General features: G+C 42.2%; 1 protein-coding gene across 8 annotated transcripts in view; it reads right to left on the bottom strand.

The window, feature by feature from the left end:
* Positions 1-4896: 4896 nt before the first annotated feature.
* The window catches only part of LOC108038729, a 189459-nt gene continuing 181657 nt past the window's right edge, over positions 4897-12698 (bottom strand). For 7 of the 8 annotated variants that reach the window (XM_044461466.1, XM_044461467.1, XM_044461465.1 and 4 more), the window contains one exon: positions 4899-7366. In XM_044461466.1, coding sequence (XP_044317401.1) covers positions 5418-7366 — 1949 coding nt within the window. In that variant the 3' untranslated portion in view covers positions 4899-5417. Of the gene's footprint in view, positions 7367-12698 lie in introns of all 8 variants that reach the window. The other variant, XM_044461472.1, reaches the window with a different exon arrangement.

The following is a 12698-nucleotide window of genomic DNA, read 5'->3' as shown; positions in this document are numbered from 1 at the left end:
ATGGAAGTTTGACGAGGTTGAAAAGTCTCTCCGTAATAAAGGTTGCCTCGGAACCAGAGTCGATCAGGGCTCGCGCCTGGAAATTGCACCCTAAATGGCAAATGTTAATGAGGGCTGTTCCCAGTATAACGGCCCTTCAGCTGGAAGCGAAGCATACTTGCCCATCAGAGTTATCCTCTGTGGCGCTCGTGCCTCTTGTAGTAGGCGCGGGTCGAGACCTGGATGGCGCAGACGGACTTGGAGCGGCCGCGATGGATTACCGCGGTGCAGGAGGGGGTGATGTGGCACGTGAAGCAGCTATGGGCGCAATCCCGTTGCAGGTGCCCTCGTGCAAAACAGTTCAGGCAAAGCTGCTTTTTCTTAATGTAGTCGGAGCGACCATTTACATTCATCTCAAGGAAGCGCGGACATAAGCGAACAGGATGATTCTCCCTGGAGCAGAGATCGCACACTCTTGGGGCTGGAGTCACTCTGGTCTCGTAGGAATTAAGCCTATGTGTTGGGGCGCTCGCAGGTGTCGAACTTGGCGGAAACTGACCCGAACTGCTAGGCCTGATGTCATCGATAGCCTCCAGAGTGCTGACGCTCTGTCAAGAACGAGTCTATCTCATTCCATGTTGGAATCTCAGCCTTGTTGTGAATGGATTGCTCCCACATCGAAAGCGTGATTTTGGGAAGCTTTAAAGAAACCTTATTCACCAGGAGACAATCCCAAGTCTCGACTTGAATAGAGGACATCTCTAAGGCTGTCAGGCAACTTTGGATTGTGTCTTGCAGCTCTTTCAGAGCGGCTCCGGACTCTTGGGGTACTGCCTGAATATTGAAGAGTATTTTCAACTGGCTATTGACTAATAACCGCCGATTTTCGAAGCGGTCGGTGAGGCTTCGCCACGAGGAGATAAACTCTTCGTTGGTCAGCGGGGCTTTGGAAACAATGGCGTGCGCATCGCCACTTGTTTTGGACAATAGGTGGCACAACTTCTCTACCGGTGTAGGACGCGAGTTGTGGATGTATATCGCGGTAAAAAGATCTCTGAAGGTGGGCCAACGCAGGTGATCACCGGCGAAAACTTCGGTGTCGACTGGTGGCAAACGACAGCCCGTAGGCGGGGGTGTTGGAACACTTACAAAAGCCTGAGTGGGCTGGGAGGCGGCCTTGTCTATTATGTCCTGAAGCAGGTCCAAACATCTCGAATATACGGAGTAGCAGTAACTGTACTTGGATTCGAGCACTGTCGAGGTGGCCGTACTGTCGGTGGATGCGGAAAGAAGATCGGAGCAACTTTCATAGCTCTTCTCCACCTTTTCCCACAGGGCCCGGATTTGGTCCCGATGGACTTGGCACATGCCAGGGGAAAGTCGTTCTGGTTCAGCGGCGCTCGGAGTATGAATATCCGGTTGAAATTGGCTAACCCGGTCTGTTGTAGCAATAAACTTTTTCAGGGCGATGTCCATCGCATTTTGAGCCATCTTGGACACCGACCGAGAAAGCCTTGACGTGGGACCGGGGATAGTCTCGACGGACTCGTCGCTTTTTGCCCTTGACATAGCAAGGACGGCCGCGGAGACGCGGATTGGGACCTGTCCAAACGGATAGATGGGTTAGACCTCGGTTTCTTGTCGTCTCCCATGGGCCTTCTCGGACTCGAACTCTGCGGATCAGCTCTTGTCGACTGACCTGAGCAAGGGGCGTTTCGTTCGGAACGTGAGGATATTCACCGTTAAGCTCTCGGCGCGATCTGAGTCGCCAACGAGTTGGTCGTCGCTGCAAATGAACGCACGCAAAAGAAAAAAAAAACCACAGAGAACGCGCACCCGTGTGGATTTGAATTTATTTTATTTTATGTTCCTGTATGTGGATGCAGAAAATATATTTATGTAGATATGGGCATGCATGCGTTTATGGATATGTGTATGTTCCTATATGTGGAGGCAGAAAATAGTTTTATGTAGATATGGCAATGCATGCGTTTATGGATATGAGTAAGTGTATATCGGTACAGTAGAGCGTCGAGGAGTGGACTGTATTTGAAGTGACGAAATAGATGAAATTATGTGGAGAGAAAAAAAAAAAGAGAAAAAAATATCTCGACAGCGGCGGACTGTTCGGCGAACAGGGAAACTCCCGAAATTAGTTCACACCGAGTGGCTGATATTAGTTATGCCTTTTTATTTTTCACCTTTTTTTCTTTTTTCTCGGAGGCAGAATTGTACTGTACTATGTACACAAGTTGTCACGCGCGTGTATGTGTATGTCTGGATGACCGCTGGCAAGTTGGTGTACAACGGGGAACGAAAAAAAAACGGCAAAGAATATGGCGACGCACACAAAGCGGAGACGGATAGAAAATTTTTTGGAATTGAAGGAATGTTAAATTTTTTCGACTGCCGTTGTGTCGGGAAAACTCGGACGTGGAGTTGACACGAAAAAATTGATCTTGCTGCAGTGAGAACGAAATTCAATGTTCGAACCACTGCTGAAGACCGGCAGCGAGAGGGAGTCGGAAAATGCTCGTACTTCTCTTTTTTACGGGAAAAATCACCGGAGCTGCTGGTCGAATGGCAGAAGGATATCCTTATCCGGCTCGAATGGACCAAAATGTTGTAAAGGGGCGTTCTTGCCACAAAAAGATCTGAAGGCACAAAAAATTCCCACGGCGCAAACGCAAAGGGAGACGAAAATTAAGAAGTCGGGGCCGTCGTTGTGTAATTCAATGTGTTTTATTCGGCTGCATACATGAGACTGGTGACTTAAAACCTAAAGCCGCGCTCCCGCCCGCTTTGCTCCGCTGAAGCGAGAGCGGGAGATCGGCAGCGACCGTCCGAGGAGTTCGGATGCGAAACCCGATGCTCGCACTCTGGAGCGGACGTTGCGAAAAGCGAGCGAGGGAGCGCAAGAGGGGTGAGAGCGAAAGCTCGGAGAGCTTAGTGAACAGCGGCGATGCAGTGGGCCACTGACCTAAACATATACATTTATTTTAATAAGTTATAACTTATAAGCAGTTTAGTGGAAATCGACATCCAAAAATTAAATCTATTAGAGCACTGTTCGGCAACAATTCAAGGTAGGAAATTTTTAGACAGTTATTAATTCCTAGGTACTTTAGTAATCAAGGGCAAACAAGGCTAAAGAACTGGCCTGTGCAAGGAAACATCAGTACAAGCCAAAGAAGTTATGGAGTAGGGTTCTGTCGGCAGATGACGACAAAGCTTTATTAAAATCCAATTCTTTAAAGACTATTAGTGTTACCACTTGTGGTGGCCAAAAATAAATAGGAGACTAAATTAGAATAAATTTGGACAAAAGTACAAATTTGAGTATGCCTCGAAAAAGGTGCTCTCTTTCGTTTAGTCAGAAAGTAGAATCAAACCATCAGTAAAATTCCGCTGAAGTTTGTCAACGTCGCGTTACCCAGACAGACGAGTATTAGCTAGTTAGATCACTCACTCTAACGGGCGTACCCGCATAGTGTGTTTTCTCTCGCGCAATACCGAAAGCCCGTAAAGACAGAAATGAGAATGAGAACCTGGAAGGATTCCGTTACTCGCAGTTTGGCAACGTTACGTCGGTGCAGACAGCAACGCGTGCCAGAGCATTCGTTCATTTCATTTCAATTCGTAAAAGACTGCGCACGTCAACGCTGCGTAAGTCGAAATATAAAAAAAGGAAACTTGTAAGCAGGCCAAAAAGGAGGCCGCTTTAGCAATCCATGTACCCTGAGACTCAGGGTTGCCCGTCGATCGGATACGAATGCTGATCACCGCTGGCCACGTGCGGCTCGACAATTCTCAACCCCGATCGGCACATATGTATTGCCGAGTATAAACCAGCTAACAACCTGTAGACTGCGCTGAATACAAGCCGTAAAGCGAGCCACGCGCGGCACCCTTACACACCACGACTTACAGCACGCCACGTGCGGCCACCCAATCTTTTGGAAGGTTACAGTACTAGTCGGCTGACTGCAACCTCATAACCTCAGCAGCACGCGTCACGGCATGAAGAAATGAAGAACCATACTAAACCGACAAGAGTAAAAGAAGGCGGCGTAATAACTCTATGCGATCATGTTTCGGCGTCGCTAAGAAAGAAAAAAACGGCGAAATCAAGTACACAGCGGATGTAGCGTGCTGTCCAGGGAGGATCTCACTACGGACAGTCTCCGAATTAAGGTTGCGGAAAGAGGAAATGAAATTTAGAAACGAGACGTGACAAATTCGATTTAACTATTTTTTTTATATCAGGAACTTGATCGGATGATCTAAATTTGAGTTCGTCACTATTAGTAGAATTAAATTCCAGTCGCGCAGATCACACACGCTCAGCCCGTAAGAAAATTTATTTTTTTTTTTTAAATATCTTTACATGAAGTAATCTGCTTCAGCATTAGTTATTAATAAAAAGGACTTATGATCATATTCTGCTCATGGAATTCGTAAATCTCATAAAAAGTGAACAGCTTTAGGCATTTTATTTATCACTTCTGCTTGTGAAAAAACAGCTTTGAAAATCTCCCCCTGTTCAATCCTTATGATCCTGTACAAATACTGTCCATGTTCCATTTAAACTCTTCCATCTAAGCCGAAAAAGCAGACAAAACTTCGTCGTTTCCTATGAATTTGAAGAATCCCATTGTTATTTTACTTTCACTCACCAAAATTAAAATCACATGCCAACAAAATTAAGAAAAACTGAGAGGAACACTTTTACTCCAACAAAGTGTTAATTACAAGTCGAAAATTTCACATTATCACAGCCCTTACTTCCATGACTATTCACCAATAACACATTTTACTAGAATCTTTTTTTTTTATAAATACATACCTGTTGTATCATACTTTTAAAATTATCAGACACTAAAATAAATTCAAAAATAAATATAGTTTGTAATATTTTTATTAATTTGTAATATTTTTATTTTTTAATGCACTCATTAAATCATATGTTAACTTTGAAAGCTTACAGCTGATGAACCAACGAATGTGCGAAAAATCAAATCAATATTGACTCAATTCTAAACTTAAAAATGTTCATAGATAAGAGTCAGATTAGCCAGAAGGAGACAATAAACATTTGTTTGATAACATTTTTATCTCTCTGTTTTCTAGAGTTCGGAAAATGTTGCAAATCATAAAAAGACACTTTTTTCATCAAAACTGCGTTATCCTGAAGTTAGTCACATTTTACAAATAATAATGCTTTGATTTGAAGCATTACATTTGATTCAAACTTTATCTTGTGACTACATTGTTTGCAATGGAAAAAAGAAAATAAATTTAAATATTTAAAACTATAAACTTTTCATCAATAATAATTATAGAATTTTTTAAATCATTTAATACTTTCTACAAATTTAAAGCCCAAGCAAAATTATGACCCGTCACATAACGGGTGCATTGAAGTAGACTTTCCGATTCTAGGGCAAGAGTTTCGTGCTCAGTCCAGAGCCCTGGATGAATTTTTTGACGCTTGCCAAGTTCTTTTTCACCTTAGAAGGTAAAAGTGTCGGTTGACCTTCTGACTCCGGTTGCAACTGGGATTGGGCCCAAGACTTCTCTATTTTTATTGGTATCAGTAGCGTATCCTGTTGAAACTCTTCGTCTAGGTTATACTCGTCAGCGGCGTTCATCGAGCGACCGTTAACCTTACCGATCTCATTTAGCAGACCCTCGTCAAGCGGGTTTATGCTGGTTTCCTGGCCTTGGTCGTACTCTTCGTCAAGATTATACCAATCAAACTCCGCCTGGATAGGCATGTCGTTGGAAGGATCAACTACCGCACACAATACTGATTTTGACAAGGACATGCTGGGTAGACTTTTGGACGTGGTGTGCGAGTTGGGAAAGGTCATGCTCTTGTTGATCTCGGCCAGGATGTTGGGATCATGCTTGCATTTGTATTGTAAGTGCGATTCCGACTTCGGAGACCGTGGTGGTTGGGCGGACTTGGGCTTCATCATTATGTAGTTAGGGTGCTTCGGCGCAATGATGGCCGCAACATTGGGTAGCTTTGGTATGTCAGCAAAAATTTCCTCAAATTCATCAGTCTTGTGGGAGTAGTTATCATCGAAGAGCCCGCCAGCGCCAAATGCCCCCTCCAATTTATCCTGATCATCAGCTGAGGGCGATGAGGATTCCGGTGCCTTGTGCACGTCGGCCATTATCTGAACGCTGGTCACGCCAACCTCGGAAATGGAACAGTAATCGGGCTCAGTGGCTGTTGTGGTGGATGCGGAGCAGTTGTTCTGGTCTTCAAGTTGCATTTCCATCTGAAGCAAAGACTTATTGAATTTGAGAAGATTGGCGGGCTTAGGCGGCAGTGCGGGTGGTAGTTTGTGGGTCGCGTTTAAGCCGTTCAGTGTTGCTTTTACTTTCATAGCTGCAGCGACGGTGGCGGCCACCATGTCCACGTAAAGATTTGAAGGCTGCTCCGAACCAATGGGTTCGTACTCGTTGCTGTATATGCTCTCGTAATTAAGAACATCGCCAGCGGTGGCAGAGGGGTGGTAGTGTGAGAACAGGGGCTGCCGCTGAATGTCCTGATCATTGTCGTCGTGACGTAGCACATGCACCATGCTGTTTTTGGTGGAAAAGTGTACCCGCTTACGTCCGTTGGAGATTCTGCGACCAGACAAGAAGCTTCGGCGCGTCCGGTTTGAGTAGACGGATGTAAATGCCAAGGCCGATTTGGGGACCAGGTCGCGCATTGTCTCCTCCATTGACTGCTCGATTAATATTTGATTAACGCACTCCAGCACAGGATTGACCGCTCCTTGGTTGTACGGCTTGGCCGCGACCGTCAATTCCTCTTGGTCCGAGGCACTGGCGTACCAGTCGTCTGTCGTTGTCTCGTAAATTTGCTTCGGAGAAGCCTCCGAGAAGTCAGGACAGCGCCTTTGAACAATCTTGAAGTCAGTCTGCAGCGAATATAACCGCTCCCGCTCGGACTCGAACTTATTGAAGAAGATCCCGTCGTCCCCTTCTAGGTGAGCAGACTCTGAAGAGCCCGTCGTCCTGCTGCTTCTCTGGCTGGAGGGGCTTTTTGGCAGTAGCTGTTGACTGTCCAGCTCCAGACAACCATGGTCTGAGTCGGCATTCTCCTGTGCCGGTTTTACGCTGTCTATTCGCTCTTTTACCAGTGGGTAGAGGTGTTGTTGCTCGTAGCTGGTCCGCGAGTCCTCACGACTAACGCTGCTCGTGTTAGTTTTCAATTGCTTCTCCAGGGCAATATCGTCGATGTGCAGCGACCGTAAACGCATGTAGTCTTGGAAGGAGCCCGCTGTGCGTTTGCTGGTATAGCGAACGCTGCGTCTAGCACCGTAAAAAGACGATGATACGGTGTCATCGCTGGAAGAGCCCGACCCAACTGTGGACAGACAAAATAATATTGATTTCATTAATTCAAATGATTTCATTACATTCTATGGGAGCTTTAATATCTAAATAATATTTGTATTTCTTTATATAAAACAACAATTTGTATGGCCTTGCAGAGGATATTATTATTTTAATCAGAAGTTTTTAACGTAGAGGACATTTTTAACCATATCAGTCTGTCCGTTAAAGTTGCCCCATATGAAGAAATTTTAAAGCTCAATAAAATCTATATATATATAAGAAAGTCGTGTTAGTTACGTGTTAGTTACGTGTTAGTTACTTAACTTATAACTCAAGAACGGCTGAACCGATTTAGCTGAAAATTGGCAGGGAGGTACTTTAGAGCCAGGAGAAGGACATAGGGTAATTTTTATCCCGTTCGTCAGCATTCCCGTTGAAGAGATAAATAATCGTGCTTTAGTTTGATCGAAGATATGTGTTACCTCATGTGCGGTAATTTACTAAACAGGTTAGGAATGCCAGCACCATATCGTGAAAGGAATGACGCATTTAATCGAGAATTGGAACGGGAACGTGAATATGATCACCAGGAATTAGATTTGGTAACCAAACGAATGTACCCCTATTGAATTACCAATAAAAGGAAGTTTATGATACCTTAATGAAGGCAATCGATAATGAAAATGGTGGTTTATATCTCCTAGATGCCCCTGGTGGAACTGGAAAGACATTCCTTATGTCATTAGTTTTAGCAACTGTTCGGGCGAGATCTAACATAGCGGTTGCAGTAGCTTCTTCTGGAATAGCCGCCACATTGTTAGAAGGATGCCGTACGGCTCATTCAGCATTCAAATTACCGTTAAATCTTCAAGCTATTGAAGAACCAACGTGTAATATTGCAAAACACTTAGCAATGGCCAAAGTCTTAGCGGTATCAAAAATCATCATCTGGGACGAATGCACAATGGCGCATAAACGTGCATTAGAAGCACTTAACCGAACATTAAATGATTTACGCAATGACTCAAAAAGTTTTTGGAGGAGGAATGATTTTACTTTTTTTGAGTTTTTCCGGCTCGATTGAAAAATGTTTTAAATAAAAGTTTTAAAATTTTATTTTTTATTTTTTCCGATATATTTCGTTTGCACTTCGGCAACCGTCTTCAGGGCAACTATAATCAACATAATAACATAAAATAACATAAATTAAGACAATAAAAAACAAAGCTTTAAAAATTATTACACCTACATAATTTTACACGTCTGCACCGTCGGACGTGGAGATTAATACTAGTTGTTATTAAGTAAGTGTCTGTAAATGTGAGCGCAATTTTCAACGTCTGTTTTGTAATTCAGTCTTATGCTTGTGGGTGTGTTTGTTATATGTAACATTTCTATGGTGAAGCGTTTTTTGTAATGTTGTTCTTGTTCCAAAATAGTCGTTGCTTCAAAATTTGGTGTTTTTTGTATATTAGCTTGGTGTCTCAATTTGAAGTCAGATCTGTGTTGTGATATTTGAGTTTTTAGTTTGGATTTAGTTGTTCCTACATATATACTGTCACATTTTTCATTTATATCTCCATTGCATGGTATTTTATATACGACATTGTTTTTGTCAAACATTTGTATTTTGGACTTGGTCTTGTTGAATATTTGTCGTAGGGTATTGTTGGGCTTGTGTGCTATTGTTATTTTTTGTTTATTGTAAAATTCTGAATTTTTAAGGCGTTCAAGGCATTCAAAGGGAATTGTTTTACTTTCTGGCGATTTCCGCCAAATACTGCCAGTAATTCCAAGATCTACGGCTGCCGACGAAATAAACGCTTGCCTCAAATCGTCAAATCTATGGCGCCATGTGAAGAAACTGCAACTGACAACAAACATGAGAGTTACATTGCTTAATGATACATCTGCTGAAGATTTCTCGGAGCAATTGCTGACTATCGATAATGGTCAAGTACCTGTCGATGAATCGATCGGATTAATATCATATCAAAATAATTTCTGTAATTTTGTCCCATCAAAAGACGAACTTATCAACAATGTATTTCCAGAAATTATTTCTAACTTCAAAAATAATGGTTGAGTGAGAGAGCAATTTTAGCGGCTAAGAATAAAGATGTAGATGACCTAAACTCCATAATTCAAGATAAGATCATTGGAACAATCCATTCATTCAAATCTATCGACTGCGTCATAAATGAAGATGAAGCCACCAACGATCCAATTGAATTTGTAAACTCTTTGGACGTGCCTGGCTTACCACCGCACAATTTACGCCTAAAGGTTCGCTCCGTAGTAATCATGCTTCGAAACATAAACCAACCATAAATTGATGAACAATGTAATTTACGCTACGATAATGATAGGAAAATTCAAGGGTGAGGAAGTTCTCATTCCGAGGATACCGATGATCCCAATCGATATGCCGTTTGAATTTAAAAGAATTCAATTTCCGATACGTCTTGCATTTGCCATGACCATCACATGAACAAATCACATGGCCAATCATTAAAAGTTTGTGGTTTAAATCTAGAACATTCATGTTTTTCCCATGGTCAATTATACGTGGCAAGTTCACGGGTCGGAAGACCATCTGCGCTGTATGTTTTTGCGCCTGGTACTTAAATGAAGAGCAACCTATATACTAAAATACAAAAATGATGAATGATTAATATACGTATTTAATCTATTTTTAAAATCGGCAAAATAAAAATTTACTGATGGTAAAAGTTTCTTTTGATGATTAAAATACATCATAACTATAACGACCTTTTTCGCCCTCACGGCAGACTAACACAAAAGAAACTATATTTCTACGACTCATCTTAGATAAAGGCGGAATACACATATATTTGAGTCATTTTTGTCACTACACTTATAATAATAATAGGCATTATTTTTTTCGGAAACCTAAATGTAATTTATTTGGATATGTCACTAAAGATTATTCTATCATTTTATTGCAGCGTCAAAGAAAATCATAAATATTAAAGGAGAAAGGAAAAAACTTCAAGTTATTTTTATAGCTTTGCAGTAATAAAAAAAATGTAATGTTTTATAAAAATTACCAGTAATAGATTCTGGTATGCAATTCATAGTTAATAGAGTTCAACATCTTAGTATAGGTTTCTATCTAGCAAAATATCAAGATAAAGAGTTTGACCAATCATTACGGCCCCTTTTGAAAGTATTACCTTTCAACAAGACCAAGTAGGCAGCACAACCATCTTGTGCACTAGTCAGCAACATGAAGGCTTTGACTGCCATACAAACACAGATACGATTTTGTAGGGCCCTTTCCTCTAATCCACAAATATCTATTAATCGGTGGTGATCGGTCCTCAAATATCAACTCCACACCTTTGGAACGGTGTTAAAGCACGAGCCGTTGGAGAGGCATTAATTCCATTAATTGTTTCTCCACATGCCATTCATGATTGAACGATTTGACGAGCTAGATCTCCACCAACTACAAGTCCGTCCAGAAATAAGCCGGTTAGTCCTTATCCGCTTGAGTGTACCAAAAATAGCAGAAGCCTTGTAATGCAGCAAACGAGGCTTAAACTGGAGACAATAATTGCTATAAGCAGAGGAGGCGAATGCCGGAGAAATAAAGGGCATCCAGGTCAAACGGGAAATATACGGACCTTGGACCCTCATATGGCAAGGGCAACAAGGACGAACGGTAAACTGGCTCACTTCGGGCCCGCACAAAGAGGTCGCACCGTGAATGAACGGTACTGCAGTGGACCTTGGACGAGGGAAATAAGCACCTCCAGCGCCTATAAAAGGACGGCGCAAGCGCAGCTCAGGGACAGTACGAGTGCGAGAATCAGAGCAAGTGCGTGACGCGGAATAAGTACGAATCGAAAGCGAAGCGCCCAAGGATCAAGGTCGCAAAGTCGAGACGCCGAACGACGACAAGTCTACAAGACTGAGGCTACAACGCTGAGATCCAACGGTGCTAGGTCGTGGTTAAAACAAACTTAAGGAGTCCTTGTGCGGTGTCAGGCGATAAAGGTTGCTAGGCGATAATGGAGAACTCAGTTCTACGTGCTAGGCGAAGGGAAGTTCGCATAACATCCAGGGTCTAGGTGGAGCCGTCCCGATCTCAGTCACCCGGAGCAGCAAGCCGAAGAAACGCAGCAGGAGGCTAGAAGCGACGCAGCAGAGGATAGCGACAACGGGCAACAAAAGCAATACGGCTATATTTTGAGAAATAATAAACCAGCACCAACCTAATAGTTTCTGGCGTTATCATTTGGTCACGGGCAGTCACTCAATTTAAATTTGGTGGAACGAACTCACAACCTCTCTGAGCTAGCCGCACGTTTACGTAGCGAGCACGAAATAAAGAATCAGGTCAGTACTAACAGACACACTAATACAGCCATTTGCTAAAGTATATTCAATCGATGAGTTCTAGGTAGAATCATGAAAATTTTAATTGCACAACAAACACACACCACTTATTGTTATATGCCCTTATCATTATGAAATATTTTTAATTTTAACTAAATCTTTTTTTTTATTTTTTAACTTTTTTTTTGCCTTACAGTAATATGGCACTTTCAGGTCATTCCTTACATATTAAATGTGAATTCCTAGCGTGTAGGCAAAACGTGAAGTTAGCACGGTTTCCAAGTGTATGGCGTGTACTAGTGTGTTCTGTGGTAAATAGATTCTTTTTATGAAATGTTTCTAGCTTTTTTCCGCCGGTACGTTAGGTTCCCATCTCCATACTTCTGATGCAAGTGATTGCTATAGCCGTCGACTGATAAATTCTGTATTTAATGCTTGGAATAATATTTTTTCGTTTGAAGAAATTGTTCCATGTGCTGCTAATTGCTATCCTAGTTTCTTGTAATTTCAGTGTTTCTCAAAACACTACTTACATTATTTTACTAATTCTAGGCTGGTTCCATTGTATCTCCAGTGATCGTTACGGACATTTCTTCCTCACATATCGCGGACTATCAGAATTTTAGATTTTTTTTAACGTTTATCAGTCCTTGCAAGGCTTCTGGCGATTCGGCTAGCATTACCATATCGTCTGCGTACATCAACCATTTAAATGTTTATTTTCCTATCTGAGCGCCTCCAGGTAGGATAATATGTCATTATGTCATCCACGAACAGGGCGAAAAGCAGTTGGCTTAGTAGGTATCCTTATTTTACTCCAAGCTTTGTTTCAAATTCATTAGAGAGCTTTTCTCAATCCCAAACTGCTGTTATGTTTTTGTAATAAAGGTTTTTTAAGAGATTGAGTAATTTTGACGAGATACCCTTGCTTGCTAGCTTAGAAATAAGTTGTTCGATTGTATCGAAGGCAGCCTTGAAATCTTTGAAGAATATAT

Source organism: Drosophila rhopaloa, unplaced genomic scaffold (genome assembly GCF_018152115.1).
Source record: "Drosophila rhopaloa isolate 14029-0021.01 unplaced genomic scaffold, ASM1815211v1 contig_36, whole genome shotgun sequence".
In the NCBI taxonomy this organism is placed as follows: Eukaryota; Metazoa; Arthropoda; class Insecta; order Diptera; family Drosophilidae; genus Drosophila; species Drosophila rhopaloa.
Note: the sequence above shows the minus strand (reverse complement) of the source record. Positions and strands in the feature narration are given on the sequence as shown.